The sequence below is a fragment of the Notolepis coatsorum genome (assembly GCF_963971535.1).
Source record: "Notolepis coatsorum genome assembly, chromosome: 2".
In the NCBI taxonomy this organism is placed as follows: domain Eukaryota; kingdom Metazoa; phylum Chordata; class Actinopteri; order Aulopiformes; family Paralepididae; genus Notolepis; species Notolepis coatsorum.
This window is the reverse complement of record NC_140166.1, coordinates 20,003,839-20,027,959: the sequence shown is the minus strand read 5'-3', so window position 1 is coordinate 20,027,959 and position 24,121 is coordinate 20,003,839. Positions and strand designations below refer to the sequence as shown.

The 24,121-nt window shown below is 44.4% G+C and overlaps 1 protein-coding gene across 1 annotated transcript in view; it reads left to right on the top strand.

Moving 5' to 3' along the window:
• Positions 1-24,121, top strand: part of qsox2 (quiescin Q6 sulfhydryl oxidase 2) — a 129,267-nt gene that overhangs the window by 56,627 nt on the left and 48,519 nt on the right. The window contains exon 2 of the mRNA XM_084338178.1: positions 22,364-22,464. Within this exon, the coding sequence (XP_084194304.1) occupies positions 22,364-22,464 (101 nt within the window). The remainder of the gene's footprint in view (positions 1-22,363; positions 22,465-24,121) is intronic.

Below are 24,121 nucleotides of genomic sequence, written 5' to 3'. Positions count from 1 at the left end.
CCTAAACACTCCGGCAAAACACACGCTTGTAGGGATGGTTTGGACAACTGACCCCGCCTGCCCGTTCATGTGCAATGCCCAACAACGTCGGAGACCGGATCGCTGTGGATTATAACTGGAATGGCGATCAGATAATTGGATTCTTTTTTTTGCATTACATCAGATACCAGGTAAGGGCCCTCATTTATCAATGGTGCGTACGCACAGATATGTGCGTAACTCGTGCGTACGATCATTTCTAAGCAAAGTGTGGGACTTATCAATTTGAACGTGTGCTTGACTTTGTGCGTATATTTACGCACAGCTCAGACCGTGCGTACCTGGCGCCCAGCGGTAGAATATTAATACTGCAACGCGGAAATAAGCTTTCGTGCATTAGTTTGACTGACGTGTTCGGTATGACCCATAATTCATTATAGTTAATTGTAAAATAGTGACAGTAGTGTAATTATTGTCAAACCCTATAAATAGCATTTGGAATAGGTCTTTCTTTCCGAATGAATCCAGCATGGTTTATATATAGCGTTATCGGAGGGGTGCACTCACTGACTGCGCTCCGCGGGGAACTGTTTTCAGAGATAGGACAGTCTATTTGCCGAGAGAACATAATATTATAGTCCGCTACCCGAGACACATTCTCTTTGATTTGTACCGCAAATTGGGACCCAAATTAAGTGTGGAACAAAACGCACATGCCATCCCCATGCACATTCAAGTCCTCTCCACCCTCGGGTCTTTTGCCACTGGTGTTGTGCCGAATTCGGACTCCCTGCCAGAATCGGACCCCCCTCGGGAAAATGCGCATACACTCTATCAGCCTATTACCCAGCATGTAATACGTTCTTTGTTAGAACTGAACTCGTTATTATTTTGCGCATAGATTGCAGAAATACGGGAACATTTTGATTATATTTGATAGGCTTTGACACAAATATAGGCTTTGACATTGTAAAACTAAATAAGTGGAATTTCGAAGTTGTAAGCAGAATGCAAGTCATATCACCCACATGATATACAGGGCTCTACGCTAACCTTTTTCCCAAGGAGCACATGTGCTCCTAAATGAAAAAATTTAGGAGCACACAAAAATATTTAGGAGCACAGAGTTAAAAAAATCTTTTTTAATAAATGTATATTTGTACTGTGCGTGTGTGTGCAAACGGGACACACATCTGTACAATAGCACATACCACCAAAGTCACTGGCCCACTGTGTGCGTGTGTGTGTATCTGCGTGCAAACGGGAATGGGACACAGACATTTGAACTATTAACACTTTAAGGACCAGCCACGAGTTTATACGTGTTTCGGTGCCATGCGCTGTGGACCAGAGCCACGAGTTAACTCGTGGTGAGTTGTTATTGTTTTATTCCATATTAATAACGCTATTAACGTCCCCGATCGACTTGCAGGACCTACCCGCATATTTGATTTTCGAAACATGCAATACCGGCCAGATCCGCTTAGGGGCGCCATCGCTCCACTGAAGTATCATTGAGGGCGATTGATTTTTTTTTTTTACTGTCTGTGGGCGTTTCATATGAGCCTCGATCCCAGCCGAACATACTCCATCTTTGATCCTATTACCGAACGCAGATTTCAGCCTGGAATAATGGGATTTATGATCAGCCAATGGATATATCGATCTACCAGATTCCGATGACTAATGACGAAATGCTGCCGGCGATCACATGAGCTGACGGTAGGATACTATTCCCCCAAATTACAGCTGGATTGGACATTGTTTTAAAACAGAACGTGATCGATCAGTGAAAATGGCTACTTGAACGCACACTGTATTGCTAATCAATAATAGTAATCGGCGTCCCCCGCCGCCCCCTTTCATCCATAGATGCTCTGTAATAGTCCGGATGCTACGCAGTTTGTTTTATTTCATTCGTATATATACAGCAGAAATGGCGTTTGATATAACGTGACTAGCCTTTAGCCTATTATCTAGCTCGCCAGAAAAAAGATGAGGCGAAAACTGCGATAAACCTTATATTCACTGCGCTATAAAATGACAACCAACCGATGGATTTTTATTTTCTTTAAGCCATTATGAAGGCACGGTTTATGCACTCAAGTGACAATGAGAATGGACAGATAGAAATACTATAAAGTATATATATAGCCAGGGACCGAAACTAAAGCCCGCCGCCCGCCAGGGGCGGTCAGTTTTTACCTTTGGCGCTTGACACTTAGAGGGCTGCCCGCCGTGTGGCGTGTAGACGTGTAGTTCATAACGATACTCTTATTTTGATTGTGCGAGTACAGATTATAGCCGCTCTCGTCTTTTTTTTCTCCGCCGCGAGATCGTTATCGTAAAAACTACAAGTCCCACATTGCACTCAAGTAGGCCTGCCACGATAACACATTTTGCTGGGCGATTAATTGCCCCCGAAAATATCGCGATAAGCGATATTATTGCGACCGGTTAGAGAATTTTTTTTTTGGAGAAATTTATTTCCCAAAACTTTTATTTTGAAGCCCACCGCTCCGTCTTTTCCGGTGTTTTAGACTTTTATTTTGAAGCCCACCGACCGGACCGGAAGTATTGTTGCGATTATCAGGTACTTTGGGTACCAGAAAAGTCACGTGAAACACTGCAGACCACTGATTGGTCAGAATAGAGACGCGTCTCTAGGATTTCATAAGCATTATGTTTGCAGCAGGCACAAGTGCAATAAACAAAGGATACAGTCACTGTGTATTCTGCCTCATTTATTGATTAAACAAAACCGACATCAACACAATTTGCCACCGAGCGGAGAGTTTAGTCTCGCAAAAAGATCGCTGACTTGTTAAGGCTTGTTGTTAGGTTAGGTGCTAATGTTGTGCTAGCGTTTTAGCATGGCTATCGTACATAGCGTGATCAATATAACTCGCTATTGATTGTTTGTATGAGTAACGTTAATGCTAGTAGAATAGACACAACGTGAGGTAATCACCATCCATTTTAAACCGGTTATTACCTAATGCTAACGTTAGCAAATAGACGCGACTGGTAACGTTACAGCTAACGTTAACGCTTGTAGAATAGACACATTGAGAGGTAACGTTAGCGTTAGCAGAATAGACACAACGAGGGTCTCGTTAATGTTGTTATTGATTGATTGATTGAAAACTGTGTTTACTCTGTTTGTATGAGTAACGTTAATGCTAGTAGAATAGACACAAAAAGTGACTGACAAGGGGCACTGGGTCCGCCTCATTAAAACAAACGCGCAAATAGCAATTAATCGCGCCCGTCAAAATCATTGCATTCATTTTAATTATCGCTGCAATTAATCGATTTATTGCTTATCGCGGCAGGCCTACACTCAAGTCAACGGTCCAATCACAGTAGAGTGACGTGACTGGTTTCATGAGAAAGAAAGCAAATGACCAATCGGAAGCTCTCATTTGGCTTGTTTACTTCCTGAAACGCCACCATTGCGATATGCGGGCTGAGCTACCGTTACTGTTTAAACAATGACCCAGTCAACTATTCACTTTTAGTTTAATACATGACGAGGCATTGTCTAACGGTATCTAGCTGGCTAGCTACTGATAGCTGCTGATATCAACAAATGCTCCAGCAATAGTCGACTCGAATGCATAATACCTCCGTTCCCTCGTTAGCTAGCTTAGCTAGCTCACGTTAGATCTTATCTGTCCCAGTAAACTAAATTGTCTTAACGTTATCTACCGGGCTAGCAGTAGCTACAGATAGCTCCTGATATCAATGTCTTATAACATTGATTGAATGCGTATTCTAGCTGAGGGCATGTTGAATGTGATTTGACAAAGGAACCGTAACGTTATAAATAGGGTCCAGCTGCATCGCCGGAGAATCCTTGCATGCTGAATGTAGGGTCTAGCTGAATATAGGGTCTAGCTGCAGGGCCGGAGAATCCTTGCTGGAGCTGGAGGCTACTCAAGTATACACACAGACAGTGGAGCTGTTTGCAGATAGCAAGCATTTTGACTTATTGCGTGGTGGCGATGTCTCGCAGATAATACAACTACAAGTATGATTATATAATATATATTTTATTTCAATTTTTTTTTTATATAAAATATATATATATATTTTTTTAATCAAAAAAAATTTGGCAGGTAAGAAATATGCTTGGCGGGTAGACTCTTCCCATCTACCCGCCACTGGCCGGTGAGTCAAAAAGTAAATTTCGCTCCCTGTATATAGCTGTTAGAAAGTACATCGGTTTGTTGACAAAGCGTTGTCCTCCAGCCATATATTACACTGCAAGCCGTGGTCGTCAATGTGTTAAGATAGGTAGTGCAAAAAAATAAAATAATAATAATAATAATAATAATAATAATTTCTATATTTTTTTTAAACGACTAATCGACGCAACAATTCCTCCTCGACGATTTTTTATAATCGACATCGTCGATTATGTCGACTAATCGTTGCAGCCCTAGTACACAGTGTTGCTATTCTCATGTCCATTACAGCCAACACAACGACATATGCTACTGCATCAACGTTATTAGGGATGCCCCGATCACGTTTTTTGCCACCGATACCGATCACCGATCGTCTATGAGCCATATCGGCCGATACCGATAGTTTTTGGTTTTATAAAAATAAAAAAAATGTAAATATAATTTTTTTTTAATAAAATATATATATTATATAATTATACTTGTAGTTGTATTATCTGCGAGACATCGCCACCACGCAACAAGTCAAAATGATCGCTATCTGCAAACAGCTCCACTGTCTGTGTGTATACTCTGCTTTGGTAAAATCACATTCAGCATGCCCTCAGCTAGCCCCTTTCGTGACTGCGATGCAAGCCAGGGGCTCGAATATGCATCGAATCAATGTTATAAGACATTGATATCAGGAGCTATCTGTAGCTACTGCTAGCCGGCTAGATAACGTTAAGACAACGCCTCGGTGAACTATTTAGTTTACTTGGTCATTTCGTGTAAACAGTGAGCTAACGTGAGCTACCTAGCTAACGGAGGTATCATGCACTACTAGACTATTGCTGGCGCATTTGTTGATATCAGGAGCTATCAGTAGCTAGCCGGCTAGATAACGTTAAGACAACGCCTCAGTGAACTATTTAGTTTACTGGGACATTTCATATAAACAGTGAGCTAATGTGAGCTAACGTGAGCTACCTAGCTAACGGAGGTATCATGCACTACTAGACTATTGCTGGAGCATTTGTTGATATCAGGAGCTATCAGTAGCTAGCCGGCTAGATAACGTTAGACAATGCCTCATGTATTAAACTAAAAGTGAATAGTTGACTGGGTCATTTTGTTTAAACAGTAACGTTAGCTAGGTACTAGCTAACGTTAGCTCACAGAGGTCCCATGCACTAGACTAGAGCAGACTATTGCCGGAGGCAATAGGAGCCTCTGTTGACACGGGTCTGGGAGGGGCAGGGGGAGGAGGAGGCGGAGGAGGGGGAGGGGCAGTGCGCTGCAGCTCTGTGTGCCTGGTGAGAGAGAAGTCAGCGAGTGAGAACTCCGCTAAGAATTGGATCATGTTTTTCGATCGGGTTTTACGATCTGCGAAAATAAAGCATTATCGGAATTCACCGATCTCATATTTATACTGAATATCGGCCAATACCGATCGCTGGCCGATCGATCGGGGCATCCCTAAACGTTATGATTAACAAAGCAAGGCATTCGTTTTGTTGCATTAACGTTATTTTACTATTGCTATCGATAAATCTAGGTGTTCTAAAATCTGTAATACGCTCTTTGTTAGAACTGAACTCGTTATTATTTTGCGCATAGATTGCAGAAATACGGGAACGTTTTGATGAGATGGCGCTGCTCCGACCGGCTGCCTTTCTGTTCGCTCCGTCGAGACTGTGTTTACTTTTGTTAATATTTATAGTTTTTAGAGTTTTGTTCGTACCAACTGTTGGTGCATTTAATGTATATGACCGTCAGTCACTCATAGACATTGGATTACGGGAAACTTACCAACTGGATTACTCACTGGACCAGCTTTCCGAACCGCATCAATGGCCTGAAGAAATTCTCCGGAGATTAGGACCAGATCCTTTGTTCCTAGATCCCAGGAAAAGAGGACCCAGACGACGAGGAAAGAGGGCTGGGATCCGTAACAGGCTGAGATCCAGACGCCACCGTACACCACTGCCCAGTATATTGCTAGCCAATGTACAATCAATTGACAATAAACTGGATGACATCCGAGCAAGGATTCAATATCAAAGAGACGTTAGGGACTGCAATAGGAGCCTCTGTTGACACAGGTCTGGGAGGGGCAGGGGGAGGAGGAGGCGGAGGAGGGGGAGGGGAAGTGCGCTGCAGCTCTGTGTGCCTGGTGAGAGAGAAGTCAGCGAGTGAGAACTCTAACGCTAAGAATTGGATCATGTTTTTCGATCGGGTTTTACGATCTGCGAAAATAAAGCATTATCGGAATTCACCGATCTCATATTTATACTGAATATCGGCCAATACCGATCGCTGGCCGATCGATCGGGGCATCCCTAAACGTTATGATTAACAAAGCAAGGCATTCGTTTTGTTGCATTAACGTTATTTTACTATTGCTATCGATAAATCTAGGTGTTCTAAAATCTATTGCTATTGGTAAGACTAGAATAAGTTAACTTAATGTTACTGTCTCGGAAAAGTCTTGCTTAGGGCAATGGTGGACTGTCCGGAAGTAAAAAAGCAAATGAGAGCTTCCGATTGGTCATTTCCTTTTTTTCCCTTGAAACCAGTCACCTCACTCTACTGTGATTGGACCGTTGGCTTGAGTGCAATGTGGGACTTGTAGTTTTTGAACGATTAGCAGCGGAGAGAAAAAAGTACGACTGAGGTTGTAATCTTCGCACACACATATTATTAGGGGCAAATGCGAGTAATATGGTCGCACTGTAGAGCCCTGGGCCCTCATTTATCAATGGTGCGTACGCACAGATATGTGCGTAACCCGTGCGTACGATCATTTCTAAGCAAATTTGAACGTGTGCTTGACTTTGTGCGTATATTTACGCACAGCTCAGACCGTGCGTACCTGGCGCCCAGCGGTAGAATATTAATACTGCAACGCGGAAATAAGATTAGATAAGATTAGTTTGACTGACGTGTTCGGTATGACCCGTAATTCATTATAGTTAATTGTACAATAGCGACAGTAGTGTAATTATTGTCAAACCCTATAAATAGCATTTGGAATAGGTCTTTCTTTCCGAATGAATGCAGCATGGTTTATATATAGCGTTATCGGAGGGGTACACTGACTGCGCTCCGCGGGGAACTGTTTTCAGAGATAGGACAGTCTATTTGCAGAGAGAACATAATATTATAGAGTCCGCTACCCGAGACACATTCTCCTTGATTTGTACCGCAAATTGGGACCCAAATTAAGTGTGGAACAAAACGCACATGCCATCCCCATGCACATTCAAGTCCTTTCCACCCTCAGGTCTTTTGCCACTGGTGTTGTGTCGAATTCGGACTCCCTGCCAGAATCGGACCCCCCTCGGGAAAACGTGCATACACTCTATCAGCCTATTACGCAGCATGTAATACGTTCTTTGTTAGAACTGAACTCGTTATTATTTTGCGCATAGATTGCAGAAATACGGGAACGTTTTGATGAGATGGCGCTGCTCCGACCGGCTGCCTTTCTGTTCGCTCCGTCGAGACTGTGTTTACTTTTGTTAATATTTATAGTTTTTAGAGTTTTGTTCGTACCAACTGTTGGTGCATTTAATGTATATGACCGTCAGTCACTCATAGACATTGGATTACGGGAAACTTACCAACTGGATTACTCACTGGACCAGCTTTCCGAACCGCATCAATGGCCTGAAGAAATTCTCCGGAGATTAGGACCAGATCCTTTGTTCCTAGATCCCAGGAAAAGAGGGCCCAGACGACGAGGAAAGAGGGCTGGGATCCGTAACAGGCTGAGATCCAGACGCCACCGTACACCACTGCCCAGTATATTGCTAGCCAATGTACAATCAATTGACAATAAACTGGATGACATCCGAGCAAGGATTCAATATCAAAGAGACGTTAGGGACTGCAACGTCCTCTGCTTCACCGAAACATGGCTCACACCGGAGGTTCCAGACCACGCAATTCAACCGGCAGATCACTTCTTTATCCATCGCAAGGATCGGACATCAGCAGAGTCCGGTAAACAACGTGGAGGAGGTATTGCCTTCATGTTTAACAAAAATTGGAGCGATCCAACTAACGTGAAGGAATTATCCAACCACTGCTCCCCAGAACTGGAATATATAACCATCAAGTGTCGTCCTTTCTTCCTCCCGAGGGAGTTAACGGCGATCGTCCTGATCGGAGTGTATATTCCACCGCAAGCCAGCAACAAGGTTGCGCTCTCCAGACTCCACGACGAGGTAAATAGAATACAAGTGGCGAGTGTTAACGCCGCCATTTTAGTGCTGGGAGATTTCAATAGCGCCAATCTGAGAAAGGTATTGCCTGACTTCTATCAGCATGTGACTTGCAACACCAGAGGCGGTAACATCCTAGATCACTGTTACACGCAATTTAAAGGTGGCTACAAGGCTCATTCTGATAGTGGCTTTGGTAAATCAGATCACGCGTCCATCTTTCTTTCACCAAAGTACAAACAGAGAATTAAAAGTACTCCTGTAGTCTCGCGAGAGGTGCAGAAATGGGATTTGACGTCAGAGGAGACGCTCCGGTCAGTGTTTCACTACACAGACTGGAATGTGTTCCGCGACACAGATAACATTAATGTCTACACGGAAACAGTGCTGGACTATGTTTGTACTAGGGTGAAAGAAACAATCCCCACTACCAAAATGAAAGTTTACCCAAATCAAAAACCCTGGGTAGACAAATCCGTCCGTGAAGCTCTGAGAGAGCGCACCAAAGCATACAACGACGGCCTAGTGGCAGGCAACATGAATGACCACAAGGTGGCGCGATACAACGTAAGGAGGACAGTGTCAGAGGCCAAACGGCGCTACAGGGATAAAATTGAACTCCAGTTTGAACAAGCTGACTCTAGAGCTATGTGGCAGGGGCTCAAAACGATGACAGACTACAAAGGCGCCTCCCTCAAACTGAACAGTGACATCTCCTTAGCAAATGACCTCAATACCTTCTATGCGAGGTTTGATGCTGGTAATAACAACACCAGCTCACAAGCCTCGGCAATGGGGGGGGGGGGGGGTCGGCTGCTGATGGAGGCGCAGTGTTCAGGGTAACAGAGCATGAGGTGAGGCGGACCTTTAAAAAAGTGAATATCAGGAAGGCAGCAGGTCCGGACGGCATCCCCGGCCGCATCCTAAAAGTCTGTGCCGACCAACTGGCCCCAGTATTCACTGACATATTTAACCTGTCCTTAGAACAGGCTGTCATCCCCACCTGCCTGAAGAAGTCCACTATTATCCCTGTACCCAAAAAATCCAAGCCTGCTTGCCTCAACGACTACCGCCCTGTAGCTCTCACCTCCATAGCCATGAAGTGCTTTGAGAAGCTAGTAAAGGGCTACATCTGCTCCTCCCTCCCCATCAACATGGACCCCCTGCAATTTGCATACCGCCCCAACAGGTCCACGGAGGACGCCATAGCCCATGTGCTGCACACAGCAGCATCACACCTGGACAAGAGGCAGGGGAACTATGTGAGAATGCTATTCATCGACTACAGCTCGGCATTCAATACCATAGTCCCCTCCATACTCATAGCCAAGCTGAGGGACCTGGGCTTGGGCTATGACCTCTGCCAGTGGGTCTTGGACTTCCTGACTGGCAGACCCCAGGTGGTGAGAGCAGGCAACTGCACCTCCTCATCCATCACCCTCAACATAGGGGCCCCCCAGGGCTGTGTTCTGAGTCCCCTCCTCTACTCCCTGTACACACACGACTGTGTGGCTCAGCGGAGTAGCAATACAATCATCAAATTTGCTGACGACACAGTGGTGGTGGGCCTGATCTCTGCCAACGACGAGAGGGCCTACCTGGAAGAGGTCAAGGTCCTGGCGGGATGGTGCCAGGAAAACAGCCTCTCCCTGAACGTCAGCAAAACAAAGGAGATGATTGTGGACTTCAGGAGGTCGGGGGTCAAGGACTACAGCCCCCTCAGCATCGACGGGGCACCGGTTGAGAGAGTCAACAGCTTTAAGTACCTCGGAGCCTACATATCCGAGGACTTGACATGGACCACACACATTGACAGTGTTGTGAAGAAGGCACGACAACGCCTCTACTTCCTCAGGCGCCTAAGGAAGTTCCAAGTCAGCCAGAAGATCCTTAAGAACTTCTACTCATGTACAATAGAGAGCATCTTGACCGGCAACATCACCTCCTGGTTTGGGAATAGCACTGCACAAGACCGAAGCAGACTACAAAGAGTGACACGTTCAGCCGAACGCACAATTGGAGGGGGGCTCCCCACCCTCCAGAACATTTACTACAAGCGTTGCAAGGGCAAGGCTAAGAGAATCATTAAAGACTCCAGTCACCCGAACAACTGCCTCTTTGAACTGCTGCGGTCAGGCAAGCGATACCGGAGTCTCAAGGCGAGCACAGAAAGACTCAGAAGAAGCTTCTATCCCCAGGCCATCAGGCTGCTAAACGAACAATGAATGAACACTACACAACAACAACCACCAAACGCACATAGCACACACATCCACACGCACACACTCACTTTAAACAAACACACTGTAGCACCCACTCCACACACTTTATAGCACACACCCACTTTAAACAAACACACTGTAGCACCCACTCCCCACACTTTATATTTATGGATGAAGGATTGCACTACAACTCGTACACCTTACTGTAAATTGTACCTAAAATTGTACCTCATCCCATTTCTGCTTTGCACTAGATAGTACTGTACATTAGTACACTGCATAGTATTGTGTATTGTATATTATATGGTAACTCAGAACATTGTACATATGTCTATACCGAACACTGTGACCTCATTTTTCTTCTTCTAAATTCATACTATATTATGTTATTATGTTATTTGATACTATCTTGTCTAGCACAGTCTCTGGAGCGTAACAGTAAGAAGCATTTTGTATGAAAGTATTCTGTACTTCTGTATGACAACTATTAAAGAACTTGAACTTGAACTTGATTATATTTAAAAGGCTTTGACATTGTAAAACGAAATAAGTGGAATTTCGAAGTTGTAAGCAGAATGCAAGTCATATCACCCACATGATATACAGGGCTCTACGCTAACCTTTTTCCCAAGGAGCACATGTGCTCCTAAATGAAAAAATGTACAGAGTTTAAATTTTTTTTTTAATAAATGTATATTTGTACTGTGCGTGCGTGTGCAAACGGGACACACATCTGTGCAATAGCACATACCACCAAAGTCACTGGCCCACTGTGTGCGTGTGTGTATCTGCGTGCAAACGGGAATGGGACACAGACATTTGAACTATTAAGTGATTAATGCCTACTGTGGCAAAGTTGTAGGCCAACAACTAGGCCTAATAAAAAAGGCAGTGACATTGAACTACTGCTACAAAAGTAACAGTCACTTAACTTTAGCTTTTGCCCCTTTTATGCATACAATGCCTATGTTTTGGCTAGTGTTGCTCTTCTAGAAAAATAATCCTTTCAGGAGGGACCCTTTATGTTATTAACCAAAACCTTTTGGGGGGGGGTCGCAGAAGGGGTAATGTGTCCTACCTGTACCCCTGGGTCGCAGGACGACTGGCAGCAACAACGGTGGTCTCCCCGTTGACGAGGCCTCTTGCTGGCGGGGCCAGTAGTGGCGACGGCTGGAGTCCTGCTCCGGCGTTTCGCCCATATCCTGCGGCCGGCCGTGGTGCAGGCTGACGACATCTTCTGCCAGAGATGACGCCGAATCAGAGTGTCCAGGGCCCGCTATCTCCCCGCGGCTATCGCTAACGGTTAGCTACAGGCTAACTGCTAGTTACAGGCTAACGGCTAGCTACAAGCTAATGGCTAGCTACAGGCTAACGGCTAGCTACAGGCTAACGTCTAGCTACTGAAGCTGCGTAAAGTGGAGTGCAGGCCTGGTCACTCCAGATAGCCAACTGCCTAGCCCAGAAAGGGCAGACAATGATCACCTCCCTCACAGGACGGCGTTGTCAGAGATACAGTGGCGTTGGCAGCGGAGCCCCGTTTGTACGGGCCACTGCCACCATAAGCTCGGGGACAAAAAACACGCAACTCCCTTGCGTACTGTCCTCCGTCTCGCTCGCATCCCTCGCGGCGGGAGGCTCAACTCACTTTCTCTTTCTGAAAAGCGGGAGCCAACGTCCAGTGCGGATGGCAGTAGGGCATCCCGTCTCGGAGGTGGGACTTGAACCCAGACTCTGAGTACGGGGCTCCCAGGAAAACAAAGCACACTCTGCCCGAGGGGAGAGAGCTCTGTCTTCGTGGGGCGTCAAACAAGAACTCCCTGCCCCCTCCATGTAATCCCCCTCCATGTAATCCTAATTGTCCATCGGACGCTACATGCTAACAGCTAGCTACAAGCTAACGGCTAGCTACAGGCTAACGGCTAGCTATAGGCCAACGGTTAGCTACCGGCTAATGGTTAGCTACAGGCTAATGGCTAGCTACTGTAGCTGTATCGGATGCGATGGAGAGGTAACCTCGCCTGGAGCCGGCTGTTCTGCGGGGCCGTATGCCCATAGCTGTCAACATTGGCAGGAGAAAAAACGTGCACATTTTAGCCCCACCCCTTCTCTCGGCCCCGCCCCCTCGGCCCGCCCCCTCTCACCCGGCCCCGCCCCCTCCCAATGGAGCTGCCTCGTCGCTGCCATCTGCTGGTCAAAACCTGTATTAAGGAAATTCACTGTATTATTTTACAGATTACTTTTGTTTTCCTACTTTAAGTGTAAATGCTATAAAAATACAGTAAATTACCTCAAAATATTAACCATTAAATAAAGGTTGTAATCTGTAAATGTATTTGATTTTACTGTAATTTGACAGTATTTGGAAACCATAGATGCCAGACATTTAGTTTTCTTGCAGCTTTTTTTCTTACAGTGTACAGTCAGTGAATCCTAAATCTCCACTAGGCAACCACTTATCAGTCCAACAAGGACTGGGTGAACTAGTTGCTACATTAAATTAATCAGATACCTGGTTGAAAGTGAAATGCTGTGAACATCCCTGCATTAAGTGTAAGACAAATTCAGTATAAATTCAGTTCATGTAGTAGTAGCATTAACATGTTCATATTTATTGAAATCTTACAATTCATACATAAATGTTATGATGAATTGAAAATGGGGGAAGAAGTCCTTCTCTGGTCTGCATCCCCTTAACAATTGTGTATTGCGCCATACTGTATTGTACCCATTCTGCAATCTGTTAAAGTTAGCAATCAATCAATGTATTACCATAGTGTCTTTATACCTTCATCACTGTAGGCTACATATTAATACTACAACTCAAGAATAATCAAGAGGTTTATTTGTCACATTGTGAAATGCAGGTGGCCAGACATTTAGTTTTCTTCAGTGAATCCTAAATCTCCACTAGGCAACCACTTAGGCCTAAAAAAAATAATGGTTTGTTTCCGGTTGCCGACCGACCCTGCCGATTTAGGTGCGACCCAATATATTTTATGAGTTAAAAAAAAACTCAAAAACTGCTGAGGCTCACCTGCCTGGCACAAACTTGGAGCACGAAAACCCCACTAAGCCCCGAGGAAGCCCGAATGTGAAGCGCCGGTGGAGGTCAGAATAATCCTCTAGACTCTCCGGTGGTGACGACATTATTCTTTCTTTCTCCCGTAAATTAGTGAGAGAGGGAAAAAGACAATGCCAACACAGCTCCTATAACTAACTAACTACTTCAGCACTGATCTGAAGAGGTGCCCTGCACGTACTTCCAGGTGGTGAAAGTAGGGAAGGAGCTGGCTGGTAGTATGGCCATGGCCCCGCTTACAGTATATGTGAGCGGATGTGGGCGTGGCCAGGCAGGTGTAGGTGCATGCATGTGGTTGAAAGTTTTCATGATAGCATATGATTAAAGGGACAGTTTCAATAAAGCAGAGCGTAAAGCCATATGAAATATAACTTGTCTCAAGTCACCGATCACCTTTATATTTCCATACTAATTTCCATAATAAGTCAATGACAAATGTATCTCGTTATTCCTGCATGCAATTTTTTAACTTTTTTTAAACATAAATTTGTTCCTTACCATAGTTATATTTCTCGGTATATTATTCCAATAAGCAACTGCTCTACATTACCGTCTTTTTCAGAGCATTTGTGTTGACAATAATGAGTGTGCTCTCCCGTCATCCATTCAGAGTGATTGAATTGACACCAGCTGAGTGATGGACTCATTAATACCAGCTGAGTGTGTGTATATATAAGAGCAACCTTCACAAATAAAAATGTTGCTTCCTTGATACACAAATCTCTCTGCGTTTTATTCCTTCTCTCTATATACTGTATAGTCCAGGTTATGATGTCTAGCCAATACGCAATATCCGACATTCAACAGGTTATGGGCCCAGAGCTCTAGAATCATGACGACCAGACAATCGGAAGGGAGTTCGCGTTGGTCTCGTCTAGTGTTTGACGGAGATGAACAAAAGTATGAACTGTGGGAGACTAAGTTCATGGGCCATCTCCGGCTACGGAGACTAAAGGACACTCTCGAAACGGATCTCCCTGACGAGGCGTCTGCTGACGAGTTGAGAGAAGATGGTGAGAAAAGCGCATTGATATACGCAGAGCTCATCCAGTTTCTGGACGATAAGAGTTTATCGCTGGTAATGCGAGAAGCGTCTGATGATGGACGGAAAGCCATCGGAATATTGCGCAATTATTATGCGGGTTCAGGGAAGCCAAGGATTATCAGTCTCTATATAGAGCTGACTACACTGCACAAGTCTAGCAGTGAAACGGTGACTGACTATGTAATTCGGGCAGAAAGGGCAATAACTGCACTGAGAAACGCAAATGAGACTTTGAGTGATCTACTCGTCTACTCGTGGCTATGGTATTAAAAGGACTGCCCGAGGCATTTAAACCCTTTGCGATACATGTCACACAGAGTGATGAGACTATAGTGTTTTCTGAGTTCAAGACTAAGCTCAGGAGTTTTGAGGACACTGAGAAAATGCGCGTTACCACGTCGGATGACAATGTTATGCGAGCCCAAGCCCTGTCTGACCGGGGTGCACAGAATGCCCAGAACGCGCGCATTCAGAGCGCACAGCGTACAGACATATGCTACAGATGTGGCCAAAGTGGGCATATGAGAAGGACCTGTCGACGCAAGCTGTGGTGTCACCACTGTAAAAGCTCCACACATCAAGGGGCGACCTGCAGACGGAGACCGGAGCAGAACGATGCGCGAGGCGTGTCTGTGCAAGTGAGTTGTCATGACAACAACACACATGCATTTCTGACGAGGGAAGGCGATCCAGGTGTTACGCGGTGTTAACACTTTGATCGCCATGGGTTAAATTCATAATTTACCATCCCTTGCCAGCTCTATTTGTCTATGGAGAAGTTCCCCTTCTTTGCAGGGCTATAACTTTTAAAATTCTATTGCTAAATTGCCATTATTATGGCCCATTCAATGTCCTATATGTATTGTTCAGGGTGTAGCAACGTTAAACTTTTTCATTCACATATTCATACTAAAATATGGTCTAAAGTATAAGTATGTTTTTATCGTTTTCTGCAGCTTTATCCAGAACTTGATTTATAGCTCCAAATGCATTATATTGATGATGAAATACAGTTTGATAGCAATCGGCGCAAGATGAAAAATTTCAACTGGACGTACTTCTAGAATGATCTACGTATGATCTGATGATGACCGGATGGGCGGGGGATCGTTTATAATTCCGTGGGCAGCGTTAGATGATTCATCCAGAGTGGGTCATATGTTCATCATAGCAGTTTATATGGAATACGTTAGAAAATAACGCTGAATCTTACCGTATGTTCCTCGCGCCGTTGGACGATCAGCGTCGAGTAGACCGCTTTCGATTATGGGATGTTGATCCTGATGAACCATTTCCAGGTTGTATAATACTATATACGTCCAAATAACGTTGTTTATTGAGTTAGGGCGAGCGATTGATCATCCAGTGTGTTGAGATGGAGTCCGGCTACCGATTGCGAGTGCCCGGAGCACATATGGATGAGCACTTCCTGTTTGGCGCGCCCCTCCCTCTTGGCCGATCTGCCGATCGGCCACCAGATGGCGCTCTCGAACCGTTAGACAGTTGAGTGGAGCTCACCAGTACATCTCAGGGCTCCGGAGGGGAAATATGATTTCGATCACAGATTTTTGAAATATTGACATCAAAGACGAGTTACGGCGTCTTCGGCAGAATGAGCATGGCTAGGAATGACGTCTTAACTCGTCCCCGGTGATCATAGTGTTAAGAAGAAGGGCCTGATGGTGGACACCGGTGCGACTGCGCATATAATCACCGACCTGGCCAAGTTCAAGGTGTTCGATGACGGATTTCAGGCCGAGTCTCACTGCGTGGAGTTGGCTGACGGCACGAGGAGCAACGGGGTCGCAGAGCGCAGAGGGGACGCGGAGGTGTGCTTGATTGACAGCAGAGGAAGGCGACTGACTACAACACTGAGAGGGGCGCTGTACATCCCCTCATTCCCGCAGGACATCTTCTCTGTGAGAGCAGCCACCACTGACACTGGAGCCACTGTGATCTTCAGACAAGGAGAAGACGTCCTACAGCACAGAGACGGTACTGAATTTCACATCCATGAGCATAATAGGCTGTATTATTTGCCCATAGTGGATGACCAATGTGATCAGAGCAAGGGCTGTTTTGATATACAGACATGGCATGAAATTCTAGGACACTGCAATTATGCTGATGTTGAGAAACTCCAGCCTATTGTTGATGGTATGACTATTAAAGGGAAAATTGACAAGTCTAAACTGAACTGTGAAGTGTGCACTCAGGGAAAGTTTGTACAAAGCTTCAACAGGAAGCCTGATGTGAGAGCCAAAAAGGTTCTAGAGTTGGTGCACACAGACCTAGCGGGTCCTATTGACCCAGTGTCCATAGATGGGCATAGATTTACACTTACGTTTACTGACGACTACTCAAGTACTGTGTTTATCTATCATCTTAAGCATAAGAGTGATACTGTGCAAGCAACAGAGCAGTTCATAGCTGACACCGCCTCATATGGGAGGATCAGACGCATCCGGCCTGATAATGGTACAGAATACACTGGTAAAGAGTACCAAGGGCTACTGAGGAAAAATGGTATAAAGCATGAGACGTCATCACCATATTCGCCACATCAGAATGGTACTTCAGAACGCCAGTTTAGGACTCTTTTCGACATGGCTAGATGCATGCTATTAGAGAGCAAGCTCCCAAAAGCATTATGGCCTTATGCAGTACAGACTGCATCTCAAGTAAGGAATAGATGTTTTAACAATCGCACTAAACAGACACCTCACATGCTGCTAGGGATGGGTACCTTTCACATTTGAACCGATACCGGTACCGGTACCTGTGAATCGATACCGGTACCCAAAGGTACCTTTTTTCGGTACTTTAGTCTCAAGAAATTTAATTTACCTACCTCAGTCGTAAAAAAGAAAATCCAAACTTCAAATAACTACAATTTCGACAGTTTTCGGCTTGTCATTGCTCCGACTGCTTTGTTGTTGAATCAAGTCAAATCCTAGGTAAGCATATATTGTGCGTGTGAACGTTGACATGAAAAGAAAAAAGTTAAAAAAAAAAAAATAATAATAATAATAATAATAATAATAAAAAAAAAAAATCGTTTTTTCGGTTTCTCACTTGATTCGATACTCAGTAGTACCGACGTGTTTCGGTTCGGTACCTCAAAAGTACCGAATTCGGTACCCATCCCTACATGCTGCTGACAGGGAAACGTCCTAATATGTCTAGGATGCAGAAGTTTGGAATTCTGTGTTATGCCTACAGACAGCACAAGAAAAAGTTAGACCCTAGGAGTGAGAAGGGCTTCTTTGTCGGGCATGACAAGAAGAGCCCAGCTTACCTGGTTTTCTACCCCGACAGTGGAAAGGTGAGGAAGCACAGGCTGGTCAGATTTATGCCAAAAACAGTAGGTGAGCAGCAGACACAGACTGAGATATCCATAGATGATGAGGATTTTGGTGGGCCACTTAGGGCTAGCACAAGCAAACAAATGGATGCTAGTCCAGAGACTGCTAAACAGCAGATTCCTGTGACCACTGACCAGGCCAGAGAACAGCCAGGATCAGGCTAGAGAGGAACAGGAGGTCAAACAGGAGTCTCCTCGCTATCCTTCCAGCCTGTACGTTAATGCCAAGCAAGCAGTGCAAAAATGCTTCCGCATTCGTCACCGCACGCTAGTGCGGTAAAGCGCCCTTCTTTTCAGACAAATGCTACCGTGCGTGCACCGGCGGCGGCGTGCTCGCTCAGGTGCGTGCGTGCGCCGGCGTGCTCGCGCGAGGTGCCCGCGCATGCGACACGAGCGGAGCTCAATATATATAAGTCACCGCCCCTTATTCAGTATCCAACAAATAGCTCAATTGGCAAGGACACATGGCTGTGGATCCTATGGCTTGTTTGCTGGCGAGTTCGAATCCCATCGAAAATATTTTTTAACGTGATTTTTTTTTAACGTGTATTCTTTCGCCGATTAAGGTTAGGCATTGTTTCGGAGTTGGTTAAGGTTAGAACGGTTAAGTTTAGGCGCTGTTAAGGAGCTGGTTAAGGTTAGAGTTTGTCAAAGAGAATGGCAATATAATTTCTATGGTTAAGGTTAGGCATGGTTAAGGTTAAGGTTAAGGTTAGGCATTGTTTCGGAGTTGGTTAAGGTTAGAACGGTTAAGTTTAGGCGTTGTTAAGGAGCTGGTTAAGGTTAGAGTTTGTCAAAGAGAATGGCAATAGACAGCCTATTTCCGCGAAAATGAAAGGCGCATTACTGCATGCCACTACGGTAAATTTTTGCACTGCTTGCTTGGCATAAAGCTACACGCATCCTTCCAGGGACCGGAAGAAGCCAGATTATTTTGGTGATAGTGTATATGAAGTAAGTCAAGACCAGACACAGGTTAATGTTGATTATTGTTACAAAATGTTGTGTAACATACCTTTAACTTACAGTGATGCAGTGAAGTCACCCGAATCAAAGGAATGGGTCAGTGCCATGGAGGATGAAATGCAATCACTGAGAGAGAACGGTACATTTACTTTGACCAACTTGCCACAGGGCAAAGTTGCAGTGGGGGGTTGATGGGTGTATGCTATCAAGAAAAATGCAGATGGTACAGATAAATACAAGGCACGATATGTTGCTAAAGGCTACAATCAGAGAAGGGGTGTTGACTATGGAGAGACTTTTTCTCCCACAGCCGACCTGACCAGTGTCAGAGTGCTGATGCAGAAAGCTGCACAAGAAAATTTGATTTTAAATCAGATGGACGTTAAAACTGCCTACCTACATGCACCGATAGATTATGAGATATACATGGAACAGCCAGAGGGTTATGAACAGACATCTGGCACAGAGACATTGGTGTGTAAACTAGAGAAGTCACTGTATGGTCTAAAACAGTCTGGCCGGAATTGGAACAACATGTTACATGACTATCTAATTGTGAATGAATTTGTGCAAAACCCTGCTGATCACTGTGTATATACAAGAGAAACTGAGCATGAGAAGGTATTCGTGATTGTATGGGTTGATGATTTGGTTCTTGCAGCCAGTAATGAGAATGCAATGAAGGCTGTAAAAGAGATGCTCACAAGGAAATTTCAGATGAAGGATATGGGCAGATTGACACACTTCCTAGGAATCGACTTTGAACAGTGCGATGGATGTGTGACAATGTCACAGAAGCAGTGTGTAAAGAACATGCTAGAGAGGTTTGACATGCAGGACTGTAAACCCAGATCAACATCATGTGAGCGGGCACTCGATTACACTGAAGGGGCAGGACTAATGAATGATGTCACCCGGTACAGAGAGGTGGTCGGTAGCTTAATCTATCTTACTATGTGTACTAGGCCAGATCTGTGTTTCATAGTGAGTAAACTGTCTCAGTATTTTAACAAACCAACTGAGGAACATTGGACTACTGTCAAACATGTATTGAGGTTCTTAAAGGGCACCAGTGATAAAATGTTGTGTTACAAGAAGTGTAATTCTGATTTGAGGTTACAGGCTTACAGTGATGCGGACTGGGCAGCAGATGTCACAGACCGACGCAGCACAACAGGGTACTGTGTTAGTCTACATGAGACTGGTCCATTGGTCTCATGGAAGACCAAAAAGCAACAGACGGTGGCATTGTCCACATGTGAAGCAGAGTACATGGCACTAGCTGCAACCACCCAAGAGTGTTTACACCTGGTACAACTGCTGACACATATGGATGCATGCGATGCAAGTATGCACCACCCATTGTCCATGAGGACAATCAGGGAACCATAGCATTAGCTAAGAACCCAGTCCGCAGACAAAGATGCAAACACATAGACATAAAGTACCATTTTATCAGATCTACAGTACTAAATGGACAGATCTGTTTGCGATACTGTCCCACAGATCAAATGGTGGCTGATGTATTTACCAAACCAGCAACTAAGGACAAACTAAATAGGTTCACAAAGGTTATGTTTGGGAGAGAAACCACATCAGTGTGAGTAGTGACCAAGTGGTCACATTTTTTGTTTTTCTTGTTTATTTCAAAATGTTATAAAAGAGTGCCAGTGAAAAAACGGACTGTGTAAATAATGAAATCTAATGATTTATGTTCTTGTTTCACTCAGGAGAGGAACCATATCAATGACGGCCTTCGTTTGATTAATGGAATGTAAAAGTGTTACAATAACTGATTGTTATTAAATTGTTTTTTTTCTTGTTATTATTTTTCCTTCTCCAGTTTAGATAGGTCAGTAGATAGCAAGTGGGGGTGTTGACAATAATGAGTGTGCTCTTCCGTCATCCATTCAGAGTGATTGAATTGACACCAGCTGAGTGATGGACTCATTAATACCAGCTGAGTGTGTGTATATATAAGAGCGACCTTCACAAATAAAAATGTTGCTTCCTTGATACACGAATCCTGTCTCTCAGCGTTTTATTCCATCTCTCTATATACTGTATAGGCCAGGTTATGATGTCTAGCCAATACGCAATATCCGACATTCAACAATTTTTTTTGGTAGAGGTAACGTAAAGCATGAATCTAATGCTTGCCTTGTGGTATATCCATGTCTCATATTAGTTGGGTACAGTTGTGAGTGCAAACCCTCCGGTTTCCCAGTATTCCAGATATTAAACAAAAAAGTTACCAGGCTACATGCCATCCTCTGTTCCACTGTCATCCAGGTCAGCGTGGCATGCATCCCTCCAACACTACTCACAGAGCAGCGCAGAGCAAAAGCCTAGAGGCGTTAGACCATAGTAGACCCCTCTACACTACCCAGCTGCTCCAGTGCTTAGACCTCTACACTACCCAGCCTCTCCAGTGCTTAGACCTCTACACTACCCAGCCGCTCCAGTGCTTAGACCTCTACACTACCCAGCCTCTCCAGTGCTTAGACCTCTACACTACCCAGCCGCTCCAGTGCTTAGACCTCTACACTACCCAGCCGCTCCAGTGCTTAGACCTCTACACTACCCAGCCGCTCCAGTGCTTAGACCTCTACACTACCCAGCCGCTCCAGTGCTTAGACCTCTACACTACCCAGCCTCTCCAGTGCTTAGACCTCTACACTACCCAGCCGCTCCAGTGCTTAGACCTCTACACTACCCAGCCGCTCCAGTGTTTAGACCTCTACACTAACCAGCCGCTCCAGTGCTTAAACCTCTACACTACCCAGCTGCTCCAGTGCTTAGACCTCTACACTAACCAGCCGCTCCAGTGCTTAAACCTCTACACTACCCAGCTGCTCCAGTGCTTAGACCTCTACACTACCCAGCCTCTCCAGTGCTTAGACCTCTACACTACCCAGCCGCTCCAGTGCTTAGACCTCTACACTACCCAGCCGCTCCAGTGTTTAGACCTCTACACTAACCAGCCGCTCCAGTGCTTAAACCTCTACACTACCCAGCTGCTCTAGTGCTTAGACCTCTACACTACCCAGTCGCAAATTCCAGCCTCCTAGGGCAAAAACTAGCCGCAATTCAGCCAGCCCTCTGGGTTTGGCAATTATATCGCAAGTTCTATCTTAATTTCAATGTCTGCTCAAATAATTGTAACATGATTATGTTTTCCAAATCATTCAATTCGAACTGATGCATTGGTTACTCTCTCTCTCTCTCTCTCTCTCTCTCTCTCTCTCTCTCTCTCTCTCTCTCTCTCTCTCTCTCTGTGCGTCTCTTTTTCTCTATGTCTCTCTCTCAGACTGGGACCAGGCTATACATGTAGGGGTTCTGGACTGCGCTCAGGAGGAAAACTTTGACATCTGTAAAGACTACGGCATCCACTTCTACCCTACCTTCAGAGTATGTACTTTAATATCTTCAGAGTATGTACTTTACTACCTTCAGAGTATGTACTTTAATACCTTCAGAGTATGTACTTTACTACCTTCAGAGTATGTACTTTACTACCTTCAGAGTATGTACTTTAATACCTTCAGAGTATGTACTTTACTACCTTCAGAGTATGTACTTTAATACATTCAGAGTATGTACTTTAATACCTTCAGAGTATGTACTTTAATAAGATAAGATATTCCTTTATTGATCCCCTTGGGGAAATTCAGGCATCATAGCAGTATGGGGGAGGGGAGGTACAGGTAGTAGAAGACATGATACAGGTCATAGAATTATAGTACAGTGGAGAAGTAAAAATAAAAATAGGTGTAAAAAAATATGTAAAACAATATAATTAACTCTGGACATGCACATATGGGCAAGTAGGCAGTGTAAAAAGGTCAAGGTGCAAGATGAGGGTATGTATGCCCATTGCCCTCTCAGTTGTATTTGCCCTACAATAAATATAGTTACAATATATATCTAATCTAATATCTAATCTAATATATATAATCTAAAAGTGCAAAAAATGCTAAATATATACTCTGATGAAATAAGTATACACTAGTATACACATAAGATGCAGTATGCCGTGATATGCTTCATACGTTATATATTGTCCGTTTAGGTAGTGCATTTAGGTGGGAGTCAGACACACTCAGTGATGGAAGTTCCTAGTAGTTGGATGTCTGGCAGCGGTCCCTGCCCACTGTTGTGGAGCCTGAAGGACTGGCCGAGGCGGTTAGTTGAGTGTCCTTCAGAGTATGCACTTTTAATATCTGTCGTCAGCTAAATAAGCTTTTAATTGACTAATAATCATTGTTCAGTGGTTCTTAACCTTCCTAAACACCAGGGGTACTCAAAACCTTTTAATTTTATTATGATTTAAGGTCAGTGGTCTAGATTAGAACAATGCCAATAAAAATGAAATGCACCGACATGAATCAATATTCACACACATTCAGCAGTACAGTATGGTGGCCTGAACTAACTTAGTGGGAGAAATGGAACTGCTTGCCTGCAGCCAACACAAACCTCGGAGGCATTGACCCAAGTGTTCAAAAACACTTGATTATGGAAAATCTCCGCTCCCAACGCCTAGACAAAATATACTGTGGGCGCTCCTCCTATAAAACGCTATGAAAGATATTCGTCTTCATATTTACGGTTTGACATATTTGGTTTTGCTCACACTGGTGCACGGAATGCAGAGAACACACTGGACCAGAGTGAACGTACTGAGGAACTGATGACGGGCGCGCGGTGCTCACAGATACATAAATATACACAGATACACACAAATACACACTAATACACATAAATGCACACAAATACACATAAAAAGTAAATATATATGCACATTCAATCACACAAGTAAATATATATATGCATGTTCAATCACGCAAGTAAATATATATGCACGTTAGGGCTGACCCCTATTAGTCGACTAATCGGTCGAAAGGAGCCGTAGTCGACTGCCAACCTCTTAGTCGAATACAAATTTCTTAAATTTTTTTAACATAAAAAAAGATAATAATAATAATTCATCATTCTTTCCAAAAGAAAATAGGCCTAGAAGCGTGGCTAACGCTAATGGCACGCATACCAGAGGCTAACTGCCTAC